Source organism: Marmota monax, unplaced genomic scaffold (genome assembly GCF_021218885.2).
Source record: "Marmota monax isolate L192 unplaced genomic scaffold, Marmota_monax_Labrador192_F-V1.1 WCK01_AAM20220418_F8-fsc00076, whole genome shotgun sequence".
Taxonomy (NCBI): Eukaryota; Metazoa; Chordata; class Mammalia; order Rodentia; family Sciuridae; genus Marmota; species Marmota monax.
Genome location: NW_026692843.1, coordinates 772184 through 797373, shown reverse-complemented (window position 1 = coordinate 797373; position 25190 = coordinate 772184). Strand labels below are relative to the sequence as shown.

Below are 25190 nucleotides of genomic sequence, written 5' to 3'. Positions count from 1 at the left end.
TCATAGCCCCAAGGTCTCTCCTGAGAGTAGGCCAGGGCACTGCTGCTTGTTGGCCACACGGCTGCGGAGAAAGCAAAACTCATGGGGAACTGTTCCCACGTGACCTGCGGTAGGAGAGGCCATCATCTGTCCACCGTCTCCCTTTGCTGCCCTCTGCCCACGTCTGCTGCCCTCTGACCTCCCCTGAAGGAGGCAAGGATGGTCAGTCACACAGCAGATCTGTCAGGGAAGGGGGTCAGCTCTGAAATGGCACCTGGAAATCTTACTGAGTGTCTTTACCATGGAGGTCACACACCATCACCACAATCCACCGTGAGGAAGCCCTGTGTCCCATGGAGAGAGGCAGCTTGGGACTGATTGGGTGCAACCTGTGGAGCCAGTGGTTTGCAGAGAAGCTACTGCAGGAGCAAGTGGGAGAGAACCAGGAAAGACTGGGAAGCGCAGTGAGGTAGAGAGCCAGCTAGAGGGACAGATGGCCTTGGGAAGGTCAGTAGGCTCAGAATGGGGAGGGCCTTGGGCATCAGCTGACAAATTTGGCCTGTCACCCAGAGGTCACAAACTGTAAAGTCTGTGGGCCCATACAGGTAAGTATGAGGTCCGAGTAAAGGGACCAGGTGAATGGAGAGTTGTTCTGGGTCCAGAGGGGCAGCCTCTCGGATCTGGCCAGTTGGTATAATAAAAGAACTTGCTATTTTGTACCTTCGCTATTTTCATTTCTTTCACTAGATTAAGAATTTTTACTGTTGTTGTGATGAATGTTGTGATTTTTAGATTCAAGTTTAGCCTGAATTTTCAAACTAGATAGCCCACTACTGGGCCTGGATCAGTCTGCGAGCTATACTTGGCCCTCTGGGCAGTCAAGGGGCTGGTTAGGCTGATGCCAAACATGGAGGAAACATAGGCAGCTTTGGTGACCTACCTAGATCTGCTGTGTTCCTGGACTGAACTGTGGCGTGTGTGTGTCTGTGTGTGTGTGTGTGTTGCGGGGTGAGTGTGTGTGTGCATGTGTGTGTGGGGGGGTGCAGGAGGGGAGGACTGGAGGGGGAGCTAGGAGTCCCCTCCAATGCTGACAGCCAGCCCCTCACCTGCACCCTCCAGGTGCCCACAGTTGTGCCCACCCTGGCCCCTGTGCCATGCTGCCCCAGGTGGCTCTTGCTGCCACATCCTGCATGCCATCCTGCTGGGTCTTCCCAGAGTCTGCCCCAAAGTGGGCCCCCGTGGGAGCTGCCCCCACCTGGCCACACTGCAGCTGGCGGCACATGACAGTGGCCTCAACCAGGTCCTAGAGGTCACCACACACTGTCCCCCACATGCCCTGAATGAGGCTTCCATGCAGCCTGAGCCCCTCCCTGTGGCACTCGGAGCCTCACCTCTGTCCAGGCTCCTGGAGCAGGGAGCACAAAGAGGAGGGACACTGTGTGACATGCCTCCAGTCTCTAGAAGGTTTTTTTCCCTTTAAATCCCCAGGTGGCCATGTCCTCCTTTCACATACATGTAAGATCCCATAGTTCTCATGCACCCACACACGAGCAATAGCCAGAATCATCTCCAACTTCATGTGAAAATTGGGCTTTGCTACTTCCTCTCTTCCAAAAGATGAACGCCTCTTTAAGGAACTTCTAAAACTCCTAACAGGAATATGTCATTCTTATATGATTCCCCAGCTGTGGACGGGAATAGACATGAGAGATGTCAAAATATCCAGTGAAATATCACCTAGCAGGTCACATAGACACCTCCTCAGCCACAACTACTTTGTCCTGGAGCAAAGAGGCCCCTTTGTCTCATAAAAATCTTTTTGTGTGGCTATATTGTGGCATTTGTTGTTTGTGAGTGAAAAGCAGGAGCTCCCAAGAACCACTAACTTACATGTTTCTCTCTTAATTTTTACAACAGGCGTGGGCTTTCCATTTTGCAGACAAAGAAACTGAGACTTGACAGGGCTAAGAAATTTGCCCTAAATCCCACAGCTTATGAGCGGGTTGTTTTCCACTTGTGGGTCCCCCTCTCTCAACGCCATCCATCAGCCCTTCATTTCTCAGGACCTACTTCCCAGCCCGGCAGGTGGAGGAGTTGAAGCCTCGGGGGGCTGTGGTCACTGACGGCCCTGAGAGGAGGTCAAGAAAAAGCCACAGCTCACGTAAACTACTGTCAGTTGCATGCAGAGAATTAAGTGAACACTGCAGAAAGGGCTCAACCTAAGACCCAATCCCGTCTCCAACTTGTGGCTTTGTCTTCTTTTGACTCATCTAAGTCAGTCATTATCGCCCCCACTAAACAAGATTAACTTTTTGTTCACCCATTATGTGTTCATGGTCAGCTTTGAAAAATACAAGATGAATCTAAAGATCTCACACTTACAAAACCCAAGAGAATCAAAGAGGTCTCAGTAATGCCGTGGGCCATCATTGACTGAAGGCAAGACGGAGAGCCTTCACTGAAGAGGCCATAACTCCTCTCGTCAGAAGCTAGAACAGGCGTCAAAGGCCTGTAATGTCAGGTGGATTTCGAGGCGGGTCAGTGAGAAGGGTCCAAACGCAGAGGATGAGTGTCCTTACGGAGACCAGAGCAAGAAGCCACACGCATAAATGGGCACGGAGGCCATGGAAGGGAAAGAAAGGCCTCCCTGCAGGCAGCTGGGAGTCACAGGTCAGCCACCAATTTTGGATACTAAGAAACTAAGGGTGTATGCACTTAATATGACTAGAACACCTTGGTGGCCTAGGCATTAACTCCAAACACCTGGATTCCAGCATTTTTTTTCTTACATCATGCAGAAGACTTCCAGAGACATGACCCAGGAAGACAATGGAGTTTTGGGTCACCTGTCTTCACAAGCATGGCATCCTGTGAGTGACTGTTAGTGGGGACTTCTCAGGGCTGATTGTATGTTAGAGACTCCTTGACATCTGGGAGGAAAGAAGCCCATTTCCTGTGTGAATGCAGTGTTTCCTACACTCACAAGGACCTGAGAACCCATGTGTGTGAGTGAGGGTGAGTGTGTGTGGGTGTGTGCACCACTGACCTGAACTCCCTGCTGAGCTGGAGTTACTAGAAGCACATTTCTCAGAAACACCTTTATTTCACTATCTCAGGAACTTGGCAAGGAATATTTCTAGAAAAACACAGTCTCTTATAGTTCTTAATAAATACACAGGATATAAGATTCAATGTAAACCCCAAAGACGCATTTTTAATGTACCTGTTGGTGTTGGCTCCTCCACAGAAGTGATGGATTCGATTGTTATGTCCACAGCTACCGAGAGCAGAGAACACCAATCAGTAATGAAGAGCACCCAGGGACAGGCCGAGGCTAAGCAAAGGGAAGGCAGCTGGATGCCCCAGGCCAGCGTCATGGTTTCCTTGTGGAAATCTAACATGAGAAACTGGTTCTAAGGGGCCTACCGAGCTTCAAGTCCAAAGATACGACTTTCAACCTGAGGTCTAAGTCCTATTCTATCTCATACTATAGACAGACTTCAGTTTCCTGATCTGTAAAACTGGGGATCAGATGAGCTAATGGATAGGAAAGAGGTTCATACATCAAAAATTAATATCCCTAATTCAAGAAATACTTTTGGAAAAAATATTTTTGGAAAAAGTATCCCTCCCCCCCCCTTTTTTTTTTTTTTTTGGTTTCAGGGATTGAACCCAGGGGAGCTTAACCACAGAGCCACATTCCCAGCCCTTTTTATGTTTTATTTTGAGACAGGATCTTGCTAACTTGCTTAGAGCCTCCCTAAATTGCTGAGGCTGCCCTCCAACTTGTGATCCTCCTGCCTCGACCTCCCAACAGCTGGGATTACAGGTGGGTGCCATCATGCCTGGCAACTTTTTTTTTTTTTTAAGGATAAAAGATTTGGTCACTTCAGCAAAGAGATAAGAATAGGCAAATGAAAAAATCCTCCATATCACTAATCTTTAGAGAAATACAACCAAAAATCACAAAAGTGTATCACTATTAGCTCATTATAGTAGAGATACCATAATAGCCCAGCTTAAAAAACAGATAATCCTAAATGTTGACAAGAATGTAGAGAAAATGTAACTTTCTTATGTTGCTATTGGAAGTACAAAATGGCACTGCTACTTTGGAAAACAGCTTGCAGGCTGTACATCAATATTTATGATAGCTGTATTTGTAATAGTAAACATTAGAAATAATTTCAATGTCCATCAGATAAAGCATGGAGAAACAAATTTTGATATATCCATAGTTAGCAATAAAAAAAGAAAAGAACAAATGTCTGATAGGTGGAATTACATGGATGACTCTCATAAGCATTAGGCCAAATAAAAATATCCCAGTGCAGGGCTGGGGTTGTGGCTCAGTGGGAGAGCATTAGCATGTGTGAGGCACTGAGTTGGATTCTCAGCACCACATATAAATAAATAAACTAAAGGTCCATTGACAACTAAAAAAAAAGAAAGAAAGAAAAAAAAAGTCCCCGCACAGAATGCTCTGGGGGTGTTAGGCACGATTCCAGGAAAGGCAAACCTAGAGAGCCAGACACCATACTGGTGTTGACAGGGTTGGGGCTTAGGCGACATTTAACTACAAAGGAGCAAAGGGAACTCTATAAGGCAGTGGAAGGGCTCTGTGTCCTGATGGGGGCAACAGCTTCACAGTTGTAACCGTTACGATGCTTTGAACTACACGGTAGTTTTTACTGTAGGTAAATTGTACTTCAATAAGCCTGACTTTCAATTAAAAATTAACTCTGCACATAAACAAAGGCTTAGAACATTGGGGACACACAGGCACAGAAACCAGGTAGACATCTGTGGTCACTCAGAAAGAAAGGGGAGATGAAAGCCTGGGTCAGGTGGGTGACTGTCAGGGGAAGAGGAGGCCAGGAAGGCGCCCCTGGGTCCCCAGCTATAAATGGAGAATAAATTCCTCCACAGAGACCTATTTGAATAGGACTAGATATCCAGAGGGTTGAAGGTATTTTATTTTTAAAAAATATTTTTTAGTGTTGATGGACCTTTATTTTATTCATTTATTTATGTGTGGTGCTGAGAATTGAACCCAGTGCTTCACACATGTGAGGCAAGCATTCTGCCACTGAGCCACAACCCCAGCCCCTGAAGATATTTTAATAATTTACTTAAATATCCCTGCTTGGACGTGAAGCTCTGTATATAAATAATAAACATGTAAACAATTAAAACATAATAAGTTCATGTATGTAAAACACATAAACTGAAGACAACTAGGGAAGCAACTCACAAAATGTGACTTACTCTGGAGACTGGAGTTTGATGATAACGGAGCTGGTGAAGGTGCTGGTGATGGTGACGAGGACAGCGACGGCATCGAAGATGGACGTGAAGACGAGGCTGGTGACCGCAGCGGTGAGGACAACGATGGTGAAGCTGAGGACGATGATGGTGAAGATGAGGAGGAAGGTGATGATGAAGGTGAAGACCAGGACAATGACCGTGGCGATGAGGACAATGATAATGAAGACAAGGAGGGCAACGATAAAGGTGAAGACCAGGACGATGACCGTGGCGGTGAGGACACCAGTAGTGAAGATGAGGAGGGCGAGGATGAAGGTGAAGATGAGGATGATGTCCGTGGTGGTGAGGACAGTGATGGTGAAGATGAGGAGGAGGGTGAGGATGAAGGGGAAGCTGAGGATGATGATCGTGGCAGTGAGGACAATGATCGTGAAGCTGAGGACGATGACTGTGGTGGTGAGGACCGTGATGGTGAAGATGAGGAGGAGGGCGGTGATGAAGGTAAAGACCAGGATGATGACCGTAGCAGTGAGGACAGTGATGGTGAAGATGAGGAGGAGGGTAAGGATGAAGGTAAAGACCAGGATGATGACCGTAGCAGTGAGGACACCAGTAGTGAAGATGAGGAGGGCGAGGATGAAGGTGAAGACAAGGATGATGTCCGTGGTGGTGAGGACAGTGATGGTGCAGACGAGGACGATGACCGTAGCAGTGAGGACAGCGATGGTGACGCTGAGGACCATGACCGTGGCGATGAGGACAATGATAATGAAGACAAGGAGGGCAACGATAAAGGTGAAGACCAGGACGATGACTGTGGCGGTGAGGACACCAGTAGTGAAGATGAGGAGGGCGAGGATGAAGGTGAAGATGAGGATGATGACTGTGGTGGTGAGGACAGTGATGGTGAAGATGAGGAGGAGGGTGAGGATGAAGGGGAAGCTGAGGATGATGATCGTGGCAGTGAGGACAATGATCGTGAAGCTGAGGACGATGACTGTGGTGGTGAGGACAGCGATGGTGAAGATGAGGAGGAGGGCGGTGATGAAGGTGAAGACAAGGATGATGACTGTGGCAGTGAGGACAGTGATGGTGAAGATGAGGAGGAGGGTGAGGATGAAGGTGAAGACGAGGATGATGTCCGTGGTGGTGAAGACAGTGATGGTGCAGACGAGGACGATGACCGTAGCAGTGAGGACAGCGATGGTGAAGCTGAGGACGATGACTGTGGTGGTGAGGACCGTGATGGTGAAGATGAGGAGGAGGGCGGTGATGAAGACGACGACTGTGCTAATTCTGCATCTATTTATTACGATAAAAATGTTCCTCTTAAATCGTGCTTTATGACAGCGATTCTCAGAGTGGTCCCTGGACCACCCCATAAGCATCTTAGACTTGTCAGAAGTGCAAATTCCCGTACCCCATCCTAGAAGGACTGACTCCAACCCCTGAGGGGTGGGCCCAGCAGTCTGTTTCAATAAACCCGTAGGTAATTTTGGTGCAAAACACAGGTTCAAAACACTGCTGCAGGATACGAAAGAAGGGCTGAAATGGACCCATGGTATTCCCGAGGGGCAGAGCTCCTCTGCAGTCACACGTCTGAACTCTTCAACTGCTGCCATTCCTTTGTCAGTTAGGAAGGGTCAGCTTCTACAGGCACCAGAGGGATGGCTTTCTGACCTAGCCACTCCGGAAAATAGATGGCGACCTTCCCTCAAGTAGGTGCTTAGTGACGGGTGATGGGCTTAGTCACCACAGAGTGTACCCTGAGCGAGGACTCTCAGTCGCAGTCCTTGAATGACCACAGGCCAGTCTTGCTGGCAGCTGCCTGATGACCACATTCTGCTTGGGGAAGGTTCTGTGCCTGGGGACTGGGCACTGAGAGCTAGAGTCCCCCACTTCCTCTTCACTGATGTCCCCTTCAGTGTGGAGCTTTCTGAGGAGCCTCACCCCAATTATGACCAGGATCTACCCGGGGCAGCTGCCCAGGAGGGGCATTCAGGCCAGGATTAGCAGGTATCTTGAGAAGGAGGCCCCACAGACAGCAAGCTCCGTGCTGAGCTGGGTTCTGAGTCTACCTGTTGGGGAGTCACCTCTAGGCTTCAGGTGGGGGTGGACCACCCATCATCTCTGCAACCGCTTAAAGCTCCACCCCACGGGCTCATTTCCCCCCGTTTCCACCACACAGATACTCAGTGCTAAACAGATGTGGGACGGGACCCAGGGGAAAGTCTGCCCTGGAGGGAGGGGCCTGCCCTTTGGTCTAGACCTGTTAGTGTGGGGAGAGGGGAGGGGTCTTCCCAGAAAAAGCCACGAACCTGTTCTGCCCACGAACTATTTAGAAGGAAGAAGTCCTCACCAGAGCAGATGGCCCCGGCGTCCTTCTCATGGCCACAGTCGTGCGTGAACCAGCTGTTGTGGGTACACAGGGCCAGGCGGCTCTCCGTGCCAATGCAGCGCACATTGTCCAGCAGGATCTTTCCAAAGCCTGGGCCAAAATGGGAGCCGAGAGGGGCAGATACGGCCTGGCCGCACCCAAGCTGTCTGCACACCACCTGCGCTTCCGGCAAGCCCCAGCCTTCGTCACAGACCGTCCCCCAGGTGCCCTGGTAGGAAACCTCTACCCGTCCAGAGCATCTTCCTGTGCCGTTAACCAGCCTCAGCTTAGGCCAGTCTTCTGTGGAGACGAAAATAAGAGTAAGTGTTGGAAACTTACCTTTTGAACTCACCTTGTTTGCTTGGCTTACAAATCAAGTCGAGCCCTTCAGTCATCCTAGGTGTGCAGGCCACGGCTGGACAGAAGATTTGACAATCACGCCACAACACAAGGTGCTATCAGTCACTAAACAAAGCAGATCAAGTGGCAGACAGCATCTTCTCCTGCATGGGGCTTCGCAACTTGACGTCAGCCGGGGGGGGACAGGAAAATTTAGGAAAATGTTTTTTCTCTTCAATGAATTAAATTAAATGGTATATTCCAAAAAAATGAAATATTCTGGAGCAGTCAAGAGCAGTCTCTCTCTCTCTCTCTCTCTCTCTCTCTCTCTCTCTCTCTCTCTCTCACACACACACACACACACACACACACCACAAACAACAAAAGGATTCACCTAAAAAATATAATGCATGATATAGAGAGACTAATATAATTTGTGTGAAAGAAAAAACACAAAATAACATATATGGAAAGCATTAATTCATATTTGTGAGATTTTAAAAAGAAGGATCTATGCAAAATGCAAGACAGCATTTGTCTATGAGGAAGGAGAGAGGAGAGGCAGATTGCAGATATTGAGAGTTCCATATTTTTTTAAATTGTTTTATTTGTTCCAATTAGTCATACATGACAACAGAATGCATTTTGACACATCATACATAAATGAAGTAGAACTTCTCATTCGTCTGGTTGTACATGATGTGAATCACACTGGTTGTGTAATCATATATGCACATAGGGTAATAATGTCTGATTCATTCTCTAACCCCGTCTACCCCCATACCCTCTCCCCTCCCTTCACTCCCCTCTGCCTAATCCAAAGTACCTTTTTTAATCTTTAAAAATTGTTACTTTTTCAGTGCTGGAATAGAACCTGGGCCTTGCACATGCTGGACAAGCACCTGGGGGAGTTTGTATTGTTTCCTTTCTTGATACGAATGGAAAACCAGCATGACAAAACGTAAGCTTTGGTCCTGCTAGGTAAAGGCGCTATGGTTACCTGCCCTTGTTTTTTGATGTTTCCCTGGTGTAGCAGGAATGCGGAGATGAGCAGATGCCAAAGCTGTGGGCAGGACCAACTCATCAGCCCAGGTCTGGAGGTTGGTGGCCCTCCTCCCATCCCTACAGAGCTCTCCCTGCACCCTCAGTGGCCTCCAGCTGACCACTCCCCAGGCTCCTTCCTGGTTATGACCCCTCTCTGTAGTTCACAAGAGCAGTGGCTGGTCCCTGGGGAAGGCTGCTTACCTGGGGGACCTAGCGCTGGTATATTGGCTCTGCGATCAGCAGGGGCTGGGTCGGCCACAGGTAGAACTGGAATTATGTGGAAATGGCGGTTAGTGAGGACCAAAGTCCTTTTCCCGAGACAGACACAGGATACATCAGAAAAGGACTCAACTAGCAACTGGGGAAGAGCCCGCTGGGCTACACCTTAACTCAAATATCTGCACTGGCCAGATTTCTGATGAGCTGGAGCTAAGGTCAGGGAGCTGACAGAGAGCTCCTAAGCCAGAACCTGCTGCTCAGTGCCTTCACCCCATTAGCCCTGCATCAGCAATAGGTTCTGCAAGAGGGTGCTTGGCAGTAGCAAGATAAGTCACTGAAGAATTTGGCAGAATAGCTGGGCATGGTGGCACACTTCTGTAATCCCAACAGCTCAGGAGGGTGAGGCAGGAGGATCATGACTTCAAAGCCAGCCTCAGCAATGGTGAGGCACAAAGCAACTCAGAGAGACCCTGTCTCAAAATAAAATACAAAATAGGGTGGGGATGCAGCTCAGTGATTGAATGCCTCTGAGTTCAATCCTCAGTACCAAAAAAAAAAGGAATTGGGCAGAAGTTGTAAAATTCATAATATTCACAAGGAAGCTGATTGTCCTTGATGAGCCCCCAGAGGCTGTTGTACATCCCAGTGATCCATTTGCCTGCACATCCACCTGGATGATGTGGCTGAGCCACAGCAAGACCCACCGTGGGGTCACTGCTCTCACCTGATAAGACAATTGGCAGCTTTCCATTGTCTGCTCAGAGGGAAACATAAAAAATATATATTTGTCAGAGGCATCTGGCTTTGTGAGTTTGCTCATGTGTGAAATACCAACACTTTCCTCTGAGGAGAGAGAGTCGTACAGATGGGGCTACTGGCATTGTTCAGAGCGAAGCCTGTGTCTCTCAAGTGCAGGCATCTGCGATACCTTTGGCCAAGAGCAAAGCTGCTCTGAGAGGAGTCACATGCCCAGTGCACACACATCATTTGTTCAGTGCCTAGAATGTGCCCAGTGCTGTGGCAGGTGCCAAAGATACAGTGATGAGCAGGACAGGTGGCACGCTCGCCCCCTGGGTCAAAGTCTGGAGCTGCAGGTGACACTGGGTGTCACACGTTCTCCCTGATCCCTTGGCAGTGAGAATCAGCTCTTCCTTTTAGGGGCTTGGCCTGCTGCATGTGGCATTGACAATACATCACACCAGCTTTTGGGAACTCGTAGCTCACTGACCTACCTGATGACGTGGCTGGGTGGTCCACATCTTCTGGGACAGAGGAGGCTGACACAGCTGTTGAGAAAGAACACGGGGAAAGTGGCTCCTGGAATTCAGGGTTGAAGAGAAAGACGAGGGCCCTCTTCATCGGCCTCACGTCCCCGGGAGAGTTCGATTCCCTCTTTACAAGCAAAATGGAGAACTTTAAAAGGAACCAGCAGCTGTGAAAACGTGCCAGGTGTCAAAGCATCGTCACATATTGATTCCAGATTTATGAAATATTCAGAATAGGTAAAAACACAGAGAGAGAAAGCAGGCTGGTGACTGCTCATCTGGGGGACGAGTGGGAGGAGCAGCAGCACCATGTCTCTTCACCTGCTCTGCAGCCTGGGAGCAGAAGCCCATTGCACAGGACGCACCAGGGGGCCGAAGACTCCCCCGCTTAGCACAGACGGCGCTGCAGGCTCTCCGCCATGTGTATAAGGTGGATTCGCATCTGTGTGATTATTCATTTAATAAGCATTGAATGCCCCTCAGGGAGCAGACACACACTGTTCTTGGGACTCCGGATGCCTGGTGTGTGTGCGTGTGTGCGTGTGTGTGTGTGTGTGTGTGTGTCTGGGGCTGGGGACAAAGTCAAAGGTGAGAAAGATGGATTCTGCCGCAAGAAGCTGACAACAGTCTTTGCAGAAACGACAGATCCTATGTGACTGTCTGAGACAGGAACAAGAGTTAAAAGCGAGGTCAGCTCAGAGCTGTGCCACCTTCTGTGCAACCACACAAGCGTCTGGGAGAAGGAAGTGCAAGAGTGAGAAAGGGAAACACAGGCTCCGGCCACACAACCGCCCACTCAGCTTTCCTCGACACACGTGGGTCCTCTTGGTTTCTGAATAGGGAACATGCCTCGTCACCTGCTCAGTAGGTAACAGGATTTTAACGTGGTTCAGGGAGTTTAGGAAACTTTAGCGACTGGGCTCTAGGACTCTCAAGTCCCATGGTTTGTGTTATTGTCCATCAACCTTAGGGACAATACCTAACCTAGTTGAGCAGGATTCTCTCTATTTAGAAATGGAGATTACCCTCATCTGCTGTTGGAAGAATTAGATAACAAATCAACACGCTGCATTTAACACAGTGATTATAGTGGCATAACGCAAAGGTTTTTAATGGAAATTAAGCCAGAGTTTTGTATGTAGTTTAAAGTTTTCTGGTAACTACCTTTTAAAAAGGGAAAAGAAACGAGTGAAATTAGTTTTAATAATACATCTTAATTCAATATACCAAAAAATTATCATTTCAATATGTAATCAATATAAAAATGTCAATGAACAATTTCACATTCTTTTTATAGTACTAAGTTTTTTTTTAAAAAAAAAAAAAACAACCTTACTGAGGTGTAATTGATATAACAAAACCCTACAGATGTTTAATGTATACAATTGGATGACTCTGGACATAGGTATATAAAGGTGGTGCCGTCACCATAATCAAGGAAATACACATACCCTTCTCTTCCAAGTTTCCATGTATTTCTTCTGTGTGTGTAGTAAGAGCACTCACTGGGATCTACCCCCTTAGCAAATCTCTAAGTGCAGGAGATAGATAGGCTGTGGGCACTATTGACTGCAGATCTCTAGCACTTATTCATCTTGCATGGCTGAAGCTTCATGCCATTGAGCAGCAGCTGCCCACTGCCCTCAGTATTTGAAAGATCCCATGTGTATCTGACCCACGCAGCACATCTCAGTTCCCACTTGTGCTCAGAAGCCACATGAATGCTGCAGGCAGCAGGCTTACTGAAGATTGTCATTGGCGTGGTCAGACTGTGGATTATACAATGGTTTAGTTGAACTGTCAGCTGTTACAGATGGGGGAGGAGTGGAGACAGCATTAACTAGCACAAGGGTAAAGTGAACATGGACTGTAATGGTGACCACTGCTCACCGTGACCAGGAAGGGCTGTGCCTTCTCCACTTCTCTCGCCAGTTTGGGAAAATAACTAAATCTTACCATGTTGGACGTTTCCCAGACATTAGGCGGAGGCTCTACTTTGTTTCTTAAGTTCAAAATAACTAAGTCAATTCCCTTTTTCTACATATACACCAACCTCTTTCCTTCTTACCCTTTGCATTTGTGAAAGCATGTGAAAGGAGAAACCTTGAGTTACCATGTTCTCTGACAGTAAAATTATAGATAATCAATTATAAGGTGAATCTGGACAGTGAAATGCAGATCATCTCATCCCTTTTTTCTCAAGTCTCCCAATCTTGAATGAAGCATTACAGGTACCGAGTGACAGTGGCAAAACCACTACCTGCAGCTGAGGAGCTATGGTAGAAATGGAAATGGCAGGGTGGGAGGGTCCTACCTGGTGATGTTGGACTTGCAGCAGTTATAGGAGGAAGCTGCGTTGAGAGGGCAACAGGTAGAACTGGAAGAAAGAAACACCTATTAACAGTAAGTTACTGCTTACAGCCACTGGAGGGAGGTGTGGCACCCAGGGCTCCCGGTGACTTCACTAGATGTAGTTGGTCTCCACTCCAAAGTGACCACACATAAGCAATGGAAATGCCAAGCCACCTCTTAGCCACTGGACTCAGTATTCTCCATCCCGTCTCTGCCAGACATGGAATCCAAGGGCAGGTATTCAGTGCTTTGTGGTAAAGATCAGGTGCTTTGGGTATTAATATTCTCCCTGACTGTCAGCCTGATGGTCCCGGCCTTCAGGGTCCCCTGACCCTTCTAGCTGCTTGTTCTGCTTATTTGACTTCTGCGCCTGTTGCATCACTGACGTTTCTGATTAGTAGGTGTTGCTCTGTTTGTAGGTGTAGTACTATTTGCAATTGCTGTTCCAGTTTGTAGGTGTTGCACCAGTTTCTAAGTGTTGAATTGTTGTAGGTGTTTTACTCTTTCATGGATGTAGGTGATGAACTGATTATGGTTGTTGCACTATTTTGTACATGGGGTGCAGTTGTGGGAGGAGTGCAGTTGGTAGGTAGGGCACTGTGTGCAGGCATCCCGGGGTTTGTAGGTGGTGCACTGTTGGCAGGTGCTCTGCCTTCTCTCCTGTGCTCCAGACTGTCCCCATGACATATCTGGCCATGGGAGTTACTTACACTCCCTGTAAGGAACCTTGACAGAGGAAAGAAATGACAGCAATGGCTCTCTGCTTATCTTTGTGTTGACTTGGGCACCTGCTCCCTTTCTTGCACTGTCGCGAGCCAGCCAGGGGCTGTGTGTGTGAGCCGTGAGCACTGGAGCGCACGAGGGGACTGGACTGACGTTGCTGATCTGACTGGACTTTTTGATCCCTCTGCCTTTGATCCCACACAGCACCTAAGATGGGCGTGGCTTTCTGAGATGTCCGGTCAAATCTGCTGACTGCAGGACATCGCCAAGCAACCCCCCCGAAACCCAATCCCTTGCCTTATTTGGGTTGAACTTTTTCCCCAATAAATAGAGGATTTTCAGGTGGCTTCTCTTTCTTTCCAGCAGACCCTCAAGGTTGAGAGCCGTCCCTGATTCCTATAAGCAAAAGGTATTTCTGTGTGTTGAGTGTTTCTTTCACCATTTTCTTAAGTTATTGGTGCAGCCAGCTCTTGTGAACCCAGCTCAGGTCACCAGCTCGGTTAGCTGGCGGTATTGTCCCACACATTTCTTCTCTCTACTTGCTGTTTGGGCCATCATATTTCAATGGGTGACTTTAGTGATGTGTCCATTTCTGAGCCATACCAACTACAAGACTATTTTTCATATAAAAATGTAGCAAGCAAAATGTCACCCCTCCCCCAAGCATGTCCACATCCTAATCCCAGAAGCTGTGAATACACCAGGTTACAGGACAAAGGGCATTTCGGTTACAGATGAATAAGGCTGCTCATCAGTGCCTTAAATCGGGAAGATGATCCTGATTACCCAGGGGGCTTAATGTAACAAGGCCCTTCAGAAGCGGGAGGCAGGAGAGAGAGATTGGAAGGCACTAAGATTCTTGCTTTGATGATGAAAGATTTTGCCAAGGAATGTAAGGGCTGGTAAAAACTGGAAAAGTCAGGGAATGTACTCCTCCTTTCCAGAGATTCCATAATGAGCACAGTCTGCGACAACTTGCTCATTGCTTAGATAATTAAGACCCATTTTGGATTTCTGACATCTAAAACAAGACAATAAAGCATGTGTTGTTTAACCATCGAGTTTGGGCAATTTGTTCTAGCAGCAATGGAAAGCTCATCCAATAATCAAACATAAATGCAATCAAATAATTCTTCCTTTGGAGACAAATTAAAACATGTCATTTATAAAAAATGAGAGAGTTTCTCAGAGCAGTTGGTCATATTCATGCTTAAAGATAATTATAAAACTTATGTTCCAAATAATTTCCAGTATTTTAAAACAAGTATTATTATCTCTATTTTTTACAGTTGATAGTTAATTCTACAATTTAAATCATGTCTTTGAACAAATATTAAGAATGGTAAATAAATGATAAACCAAATATTTCCATCATCTTTCTAATCCTGCGGTCTTCCTGATGGATATAATTAATGGAATGGAAACATTTTAAGAACAACCTAAACCAAGAGTCATGGGAAATTTTTCCTGCAATTATATTGAAAGAAAGGACTCAACCCATATTGCTTTACTGATTTACCTATCCACCCGCCTAAAAGCTATCATCTTTATGTTTTTGAAGGACATTAGTGACTCTACCAGAATGATACCCTGAAAATAATTCCTGATTATAAGAGGGAGGTTCTGATGAGTCATTCAGTAACAGTGTTCTACAGCCACTCTTTCTTCTCCTTTCTGTATTTAGATGGTGAAACAGACACATTCACAGGGAAAACAGCACAAAAAATATTTCTCTTACCTGATAATACAGTTGCTGAATTTCCATCACCTATTGGTGCAAATTAATTGAAACATAAGTTATTTAATGGAGTTGAATAACTTTTACTTTATCTACATAATGGCTTTCAATAAATCTTTAATATGTCAGGTTTAAAGTACAAAATGTAAAATACAGTCAATTCCTGGTGAAACATGGCTCTGAACTTAACAAGCTCTCAGAAATATTTGCCGAGTTGATTGATTTGAAGACACTGTAGGGATAAAACCTGAACACATGATACCAGCTCTTTTAATGCAGGCAGCTGAGAACAAGCCACGCACCATAGGAACACAATGACCAAACTGTGGAATGGCCTAGATGTCCACCAACAAAAGAATGGCTAAAGAAAATGAGGTATATATTCCCATGGAGTCTTAGTCAACCATAAAGAAAAATGAAATCATGTCATTTGCAGGAAAATGGATGGAACTAGAGACCATCATGTTCAGCAAAATTTGCCAGACTCAGGTCAAGGGTCATGTGGAGGCTAGAGAGGAAAATGGAAAAGAAAGATGTGTATGGGGAGGGAATCTCATGAAAATCAAAGGATGATGGTACAGCGGAGAAAAGGGACCAGAGGGAGGGAAAAGAGGAGGCAAAGGGGAAATACCGGGGAACAGTATGGGCCAAATCATATGGTTCTGTGGTGTGCATGTGTGGATATGTAAAGACAGATCCCACCATCGTGTACAATCACAATGGCAATAAATATGGAAAACATCAAGTTCAAAATATAATGCACTAATACACCTAATCTATTGAACTTCATAGTTAGCCACTCAGTACACTGTAGAGTGTCATATTAAAGATTTATTGAAAGTGCCCGGTGCTTCCCCTTGTGATCCCAGTGTGACTGGGAGCTGCAGCTCACCAGGGAAAGATCAAATTCAAAATTCAAAGCAGTCTCTATCCAATGCATATTACTTTTGTACAATACAAAGTAAAAAGATCATGTCGAACCATCATAAGTATGTATATTATTATAATCATGTTGCATATAATGTATTTTAACATATGATAGTTACATAAGAGTAGTGAGTGTATGAATGAAATGGAAATAAGCAGAAAAATGACCAACTGACCAACAAAACCCTTTGCTAATTACTAGAATTTGAAGGGAGGGAACCCCCCCACACCCTACAGTATAATGAACCCTCCTTGCCTGGTGAGCACCATCTTCCTGAAGGAAGCGTTAGCCTTTGTTGAAGGAGGACCACTGAGTCTTCAATGACTAGTACATTGTTTCGAACAGCCACACTGTACAAATGTCTACTTTTAAATTCAGTAAATATGTACTTTAAACACATTAAATACCAAGCACTGCCCTTGGCTCTGAGGTGAAAAGCTCTGCATGGTTCCTGCTCTCACTAAACCCACACCCTGGAGAGAAGGCCAAGGGGATCCGGGATGAGCCAGGGAACGAAGGAAAATTCAAAGCCAGGGTCAGACAGAAGAGCAAACCAGCAGGGTGACCAGACGGGAAAGGGCTGGCTGCACCCTCAGGGAATCCTCTCTGAGGGAGGGGCATTTTAGCTGAGACTTGATGAAGAGGAGCACCCCCCCACTCCCAGAAAAAATCTGGGAGAGAAGATACACATTTTGAACAGAGGGAAGAGCCCCTACACGGGCCCAAGGCAAAGTACTTTTTTTTCAAAGGCTGCAAAAATGATCAGAGGAAGGCCCTGTGCAAGACGAGGCGTTTCCCAGAGGTCAGAGATGTGCACAGGGTCAGGTCACACGAGGACAGAGGGTCCACGGTAACTGACTGGACACCGCTCTAAACACAATGAAGAGGAAGGGGTTTGAGTGAGGGCGGATGATCTGATTTACAGTTCACCAGCCAGGTCTAGAACAGAATGACCATTTAGAAAATCGTTGCCATCATCCAGATGAAGGATGAGAGGGCTTTGGGTGATGGCAGTGACGTGGGGTGGGGAGATGCTAAGGGGTTAGCATATATTGAGAAAGTAGGGACAGAGAATTTCCTGACGCATTGTTTGTGTGGAGTGAGGGAGGAGGAGGAACAAGGGTGGCTCTAGTTTCTTCTGGCTTGAGACACTGACTGAACAGGAGGAATCTGCTCTTCTTTAGAATCAGGTCTGTAAGCATGAGGGTACTGAGCATGTAGCAGACCAGCTGCTGCATCCAGGCTATCTGCACGGTTTGGGGCAAGCAGGTGGATTTTTTTGTGTGTGTGAGATTCCATTTTGTCATCCGTGAAATGGGGATTATAAAAGTGCCTACTCCACAAGGGTCTTGTGAAAATTTTAAAAGCCATGCATGCCAAGTGTTTAGAATTAATTCACAAGGGTTGAGTTCAGGACATTAAGGCCTGTGGTTCAAGGGTAACTCAGTGCCCATCTTTGTAGGGAAATCTTACGGGACACAGACAAGCCCATGAGTTATGAATTGCTATGGCTACTATCATGCCCAAAGGCTCTGCCCAAAGCCATGCACCAGCTGACCCCTGCGCCCAAACTATTTATTATGTGGCTTTTAACGGAAGAGGTTTTCTGTACCCTGAATTAGAGAATTAAACAACTAGTAGCTGTGCAGTAAAGTTCTCAGGTTGATACCTGGAAGATAAAGACATCAATAAGTCTGACTCTTGTCATCCTTCCACATCTGTGATCTCATTCAACCCAGATGGGCCTCCTTGAAGTGGTGTTTTTATCTCTCTCTTTAAAAAAGAGCGTAATGACTTGCCTGTGGTCACACTCAATAAGTGGCAGAAATGAAACTCAAATTCTGGCCTTTTACTGCCAAGTCTTTCATTTTTCCCTCACCCCAAAGCTTGGCCTTGGCTGGTACTCAGGCCTGTCTTGAACATGTCCCCACTGGGCTGCTAACTGCAGGACTCACTGGCTTTCTAATACACCAGGAAACAGAAGTCATTATGTACAAAGTATATAATATATTCTCCCTTCCAATTTTGGTTTGATCATCATCATCATCATCATCATCATCATCATCATCCCTTTTGGTTTTAAACCAAAGGGAAATTTTGTACAGAAGAAGGATGTATAAAGGCGATTCATCATAAAACACTTCCTACCTTGGGGCATTGGCAGTGGTTCCTCGGCATGCTCTGAAGAAAGAGGCATTGAGAATTCCGTCATGGTTAGGACAGCAACAAGCTACCCGGAGTCAGGTGGCATCCCTCCCCCTGCCACCCGAGTTCCACAGAGCGAGAAAGAACGTGGCTAAATGTGAACAATTTACCACGATTTCCCCTAACATAGTGGTGGGAATTATGCTTTTAGCAGCGTAATAGCAATACTAGGGAATGGCTGGAACTCTCCTGATTGAAATAAAAATGAAGCTAATTACTTGGGAGGAAAAGGGTGACCCAACAGCATTCTTGACTTAATGGTAGAATCATCTTAATGGCCCAGGAAATCAGAAATGGTGAACAATGACCATCCTAGTGTGGCCATCTGCTCCTTCTCACCACTTATGCCTTTATTATCTTCTCCCTGCCTGCCTGGGCAACTAACGTAATGGAAACTGTGGGCCCGTAAAGCAATCACACGAACTCACCTGAGGTAGGCTCTATATAGTCAGTCTCTGTTGAATAGGAAAAAAAAAACAGATCTACTTTAGAAAAGGGTAGTTATTTTTAGAAATATTTCAATTAAAAATTAATTTTGAAATGAAAAATATAACTCTCCAAAATAAATTGTTGACTCTCTCTGCCTTAATTCAGGTGACTTTAATTAAACATTGAATGTATAAATGGTTATTAGCACAGTGTTTCTAATGGTGTGTGTTGGACCAATTGTGGCTGCACGATATCTACTGGGCTAACTCAATTGCCCCCCAAAAGAGGCAAATGCCCTATTCACCTGTAAAACAGTTCAGTGGAACCTAGTGACCTTGCAGAATATGCTGCCTTGATGGAATTCTAAATAATACTCCAACTAAAATTTTAAAAATCAAAGCAGGGGACAAAAACTAAATGAAAAACAAACCAGCACACACACACGCACACACACACACACACACACACACACCAGTATTTGTATTGACTCAGAAGCTAATTTATTACTTGAGTATCAATATAGGAGCAGTCTTTCTGGTTGAATGCAATTGGAAATTGGAAATTGTGGCAAGTGACTGCATTCACTGCTCTAGACACAATAATCGCCTTCCTCTCCTGCGTTGGCACACAGATGTGCGTCTTGAGCAATGGTATTGTGCTGAAAATCAGCCACATGCTGATGGAGATGTGTTTGTTATCTCTAGATCAGCAGTTCTGGGTTGGGGGCAATTGCTCCCCAAAGGAACATTTGGAAATGTAGGAAGACACTTTGGGGTATCCCACTGGAATGAGAGCACTATGTCATTTGGTGGGCAGCGGTGAGGAATGCACAGGAAAGCCCACCCACCACAGAGGATGCCCTGGCCCCAGTGTGCATAGTGCTGAGGCTGAGACCCTGGTCAAGACAGACTTGATGATTATTCTTTGGTCAAAGACTCATGACTGACAATAACTGGTATAAGCTCACAATCAATAGGACACACTAAGAACTATTCTAATTTACATATGCTTCACCTTTATTAGACTGAAAACCTTTAGGAGGAAAAGCCTTTATCTCAGGGCTCAGGATGTGGGCTCAGTGGTAGAGCTCCTAGGCAGCATGTGTGGGGTCCTGGGTCCAACCTCCAGAACCAGAAAACAAACAAACAAACAAACAAAAACCCCTATCTCTTGCTCACTGTGGTGTCCTGGCAAAAGGGAGAACACACTCGGTTAGTGATTTACCTCCCTTTTGATGTAGACTGTCTTTTCACCAGAGGTTATCAAATCTAGTCCTTATAACGGAATCCCCAATCGCTTTCATTATTTTTCTCTGCATAAAATCAATTTCAACATCTTGTGGCTAATATTTTTCTGAGCTCACATCAAAGTGCAAAATAACCAACATCTCCTGGTGGCCCACAACACAGTAGGCTGGTCCCTGGCTGGTCCATGGTCACATGGGTGCATGATTACCACTGGGGTAGTGAAGGTGCAGCCAGATAATGAGATGTGCACTTTGGAGGCAAAGGTGCCATTACCTGTGCAGATGACACTGGCGTCTTCTCCAGGGCCACAGTTATGCAGATGCCAGCCAGCATGTGGACACTGTCCCAGAAAACTCTCTTTTCCGGTACAGTCCACATCATCCAGCAGAAACTCGCCTTTGCCTTCACCAAATTGTGCCTCAATGGGGGCTGCAAGGGCGGGTCCGCAGCTCAGCTGCTGGCACACCACTTGGGCTTCATTGAGGTCCCACCGGTCATCGCAGACCCTGCCCCACTGTCCATGGTAGAAAACTTCCAGTCTCCCAGAGCATCTGCCTGATCCATTCATGAGTTGCAACTGTGGCCAGTCTTTTGAAGATGCAAAAATATTGCATTTTAGGAGAAGGAACATATTCTGCATGAACCCATGTGCATTTAGTGTGCCTATGCTGAGTCACAGTGCATAGCACTGTGGACCCTGTGTTTAAGAGAAGAAGCCTGGTCCTCGCTGTCAAAGAGATCAAAATCTAGTTTGAGAGTCTGGAGGTGATTGACACGTTAATCTAAAATTAAGTGGAGATTTGCAACTACATCAAGCTCCAGGAAGCAAAGGAGGGAGGATATCCATTGTGTTTTAAGGATGTCCATAGTGGGGTGTGGGGGGATATCTTACTAAGAGGTGACCATGGGTCCAGGGCCTTGAGAGGGATAGGAAAGAGTTAAGGGGACAAATTCCATTGCCCTAAATTTACCTAGCCTATCTCATGCACCTTCAAGACTGAGGACACCAAGGGGACAGTCTTCCTCAGTGCATTAAACAAAACAAATCAAAGCCCACAGAGTTGTATGAAGAGCTGAATTCACAGGGACCCTCAGTGAAATCATTCTGTTTGGCAGTATTTGCACAATTGGAGTCTACCGCCACTTAGAAGCATGTGATCCACCAAGCCACATCACACAAGGATGGGGGCAGAAAACCTTGACTCACCACCAGGGAACGGTGTTAAGATTTCAGCATCTAAGAGCAAAGAGAAATAAATAAGGTATCGTTGGCCGGCAGGATAGTGCACACAAGTTTGCTGGGCGAGTATCAGCATGTGTGTGGTGGAATCGATGTTGTGCTAACAACGTGCTTTGGGAAGTATATTCAGTAGGTTTTCATCAGGTGAGAAACTTATTATGCTTAGGCAGCTTGGAGTCATTTACAGCTTGCTTTTTAGAACTGGGTTATTTGTGCAAATGTCCCTTCTGCCAGAAAGGCAAAAGGGTCCAGTGCTAATGGAATTGTACTCCTGTGGCACTCACAGAGGGCCTTCAAGAAAGGAGAATTTTGGAGTATACTGGAGGACTCAGGTTAGTAAGAAAGCACACGAGAGGATCGGAAGCTGTTTCTCCTAAAGTACTGACTCTTCGTTGGGGCCTGCAGATGCCAGTAGGTAACTCAAGGAAGGGTGGTGGCCTGGCAACTCTGCCTGCGTTCTGTATCTGGCCCTTTGCCATGTGCTGGAGCCGGATTCTTGTTGACTTTGCTCGCAGGCATGCTATTCATTTAAGGCGCGTTCGTGTAAACACTGGTGTTACAAGGTCCATTGCCCTAAATTCACCTAGCCTATCTCATGCCCCTTCAAGACTGAGGACACCAAGATAAGAGTAACTGAGGCATTTTCAAGATTTGTAGAGACATTCAACTGCCAGCTCTTTAGCCTTCTCTTCTAGACTCCTGGGTGGTGCCTGGTCAGTGCCCTGCACCTTCCAGGAACAGCGCAGGCTTTCAGGCAGTTCATCTCAGGATAAGACTGTCTTCCAAAGCAGGAGCAGTCATCTCATAGGAACTAAACTGTCCCCTTCAGGATCACAGGTCTCATAGCTCAACACACTGAGCAGCAAAGGGAGATTACATCCTCAGGGGTGCAGATGAGGACTTCTCTGGAGCCACCTTGCAGAACCTGAACTGAGATATTGACACAGACTAAGACTGCTCAGTTTTTCAGATCTCTCACCCCACCCCAATTCTTCCTCTATGTAAACCTGAAGCTCATACCAGTGCCATGAAGTCAGGGCTGAGATGCTTGATCTGAATTTGCCTTCCAGGACAGCCATACTGATTAAAGTTCCCTTCCTGCTCTTCACCGTACTTCTTCCTTTTGGTTTTGGGGGCCAATGGCCAGACCTAATTTGTTGGGACTCTCAGAATCAAGCCTCTGGCCTGGGACTCTGGTGACAAAAGGACACACTTTGCTCCATTAATCTCTGAATCTGCCAAAGGGACAGACAGGAATGTTGTGTCCTGAGGCCACGCTCACCGCCTTTCCAACACATTATCTGAAGTCAGGATTTTCTTTAGTCTAATCCAAGTTCGATGACATCTCTGAATGTTAATTTACTAAACCACATTCATATCCTCACTTCGCAATTTTCTAAAATACAGTTGGACAGGAACAAACAAGTTGGGAGAGAAAATATTTACTGCATGGTTAAAGGCAGGGGATCCACCTTCTCTTCCTTTCATTTGTCATGTCCCTTTGATCACATCCAATTGTTTGTCTCCTGCCCCTCCCCTGCCTCCTGCAGTGGGTTACATTGGTTAACACAGAGCACTGGGGCATGTGTGGATGCTCTGCTGAAGACATACTAAAGTGTGACTCTTACCAAAATCTTCCAAAGTTTCATGTTCATATTCTACGAAAAAGAAAAAAAAAAGTGGAATGTAACTTGAATCGATGAGGAATAATAATTCTGAAAGCCCCACAGGCTAAGCAGGTGTTTTCCTAAAGGGCTAATGCTACTTGATGTGAGTACCTAAAGCATTGTTTTCATATTAAAATAAAGGTGGTTTTATTACAATTTGAAAGAGAAACTCTGAAGGGACTTTTATAGATAATAGGATTTCAAAGACAGTCTCTGCTTAGGGCAAGCAAACTTGGGCTCTGCTGTTTGGGGCATCTATTTGAGAAATACCAGAACTGATTAATCTATTAACTGCAAGAATATACTCAAAACATACTCTTACATCCTCTGAAGTCAGACATGTATTTATAATTTGCCAACTGGACTGTTTCCTTCCAGGGAGCCTGGCCCAGGAAGATGCTGGGAGGGTGGCAGATCCTCCTTCTGCCCGCCCAGGCTGCTTGGGGCACCTTTAGCCAGGTGAGGCAAGGCTGAGGACTCACAGGAGGGGCTTTGGGAAGTATCTGGCACAGTCAAACTCTAAGGCAGGGCCTGGGGTCCAGGAGGCTGGAGGGGCTGAAGGTGCAAGACGGTGAGAGGCCTTGGGAAGGCAGGGTTCATGGACCGCAGGGCTCCTCCACCCCCTGGACCTGCTCCTACAACTGTGCTGTCTTCAGTAGGAAAGGGCCCAGCCAGGCAGGGCTCCTGACCCCGAAGTCACCAAGATGGGAGTCTGCTGCTTGGGATGGGAGCTGGCACGTGGAGGGGCTGTAAGCCCAGAGCAGGGTCATTTTGCTCACTGCTGGATCTCAAAGCCTTCTGAAATACATACTGGTTGAGTATTTAGGTCTTGGCCACTGGCTGATGCCTCAGATCCTGCTTCCCTATATGCTGAATTTGAGAGGCTCAAGAAGAAGGCTCTCAACAGGAGTTAGCAGCTGGGGAGCAAAGAGGGGCCTTCCTCCTTTACCCCCTCCTCTTCCTCCTGACTCTGCCCCTGCGCCTTCATCCAAAGTCAGCTAATCAGAGATACAGCTGTGCCGTCTCTAGGAGGTTGATTACCTCAAAAAGCAGAAGGTGCAGGTACAGTGTCACTGGCAGCCTGCTCTCAGGCTGTGGACTGACAGGTTAATGGACCAGAATTAGCTGTACTCGGCCTCATGGCAGCCTGGGGAAGGCAATGTGATTATCGTTGTGACAATCATTCCCTCTTGGTTAGAAAAGGGCTGAGTGATTTGCAAAGAGCCACATTAAGGCAAGGAAAAGAGGGGTTAGGGGAGGGTCCCAGAGGGATACCCATGGGGGTGGCCCCACCGAGTCTGCGATTGGAAGGGCCCTGCCGTTAATGCTCCCCTGTCACTGTCCTGAGATTCTTCATAATTCTTGAACAAGGGAACCCTCTTTTTCGTCTTGCACTGGGACCCACAGACTATGTAGCCTGTCGTGTGCCTGACCTGGGACTTCTCATTTCAAATCTAGCGTTTTCTCGAAAGTAACTGCAATTGGCTTCTCAAGCAGACAGAAAAGGACTGGGGTGACACAGGGTGGCCAGCTGCTTCCTGAACACCACAGAGGGAAGCTTCCTGGGAGCGGCTTTCTTGGGAAGCTAGCTGAGGTCTCAAGCAGACGTGGTGAGTCACAAAGTCCTTCTCTTGTGTTGGGGAGAAAGGAGGAGACTCAGGGAATGATATTGGACAAAGAGAAAAAATCAACTCTCAGGAAAGATGGAAAGCAATTTACCGGAGCAGATGACACCAGTGTCCTCCCCGTGCCCACAGTTGTGGGTAAACCAGCCGGCATGGGAGCACTGCCCCAGGTGGGCTTCGGTCCCAGAACACTGCACATCGTCCAGAAGAATGGGGCCAGAGCCCTGGCTGAAGTAGGCCCCTCCAGGGGCGGAGACGGCCATCCCACAGCCCAGCTGCTGGCACACCACCTGCGCTGCCTTCTCATCCCACAGGTCATCGCACACTGTGCCCCACATGCCTTCGAAGTACACCTCCACTCGGCCAGAGCACCTTCCAGAACCTTCCACGAGCTGCACAACAAGCCAGTCTTTGGGAGAAAGGCAGTCCCCGCCCCCACCTCAGTGTTTGTGAATGAAGTCATCTTCCCCACCACCTTCCCCGCCACTGCTGGCTCTGGCTAGATTATGCCCTTGACAACGGACATCTTCTTAAATTTCATAACT

General features: G+C 46.7%; 1 protein-coding gene across 1 annotated transcript in view; it reads right to left on the bottom strand.

Moving 5' to 3' along the window:
* Positions 1–24983, bottom strand: part of LOC124095573 (deleted in malignant brain tumors 1 protein-like) — an 88733-nt gene extending 63750 nt beyond the window's left edge. Inside the window, exons 1-5 of the mRNA XM_058580777.1 lie at positions 24740–24983; positions 10459–10512; positions 9209–9274; positions 7607–7735; positions 5248–6586 (exon numbers count right to left, since the gene is read on the bottom strand). Of these exons, the coding sequence (XP_058436760.1) occupies positions 5248–6586; positions 7607–7735; positions 9209–9274; positions 10459–10512; positions 24740–24983 (1832 nt within the window). The remainder of the gene's footprint in view (positions 1–5247; positions 6587–7606; positions 7736–9208; positions 9275–10458; positions 10513–24739) is intronic.
* Between the last annotated feature and the right edge of the window lie 207 nt (positions 24984–25190).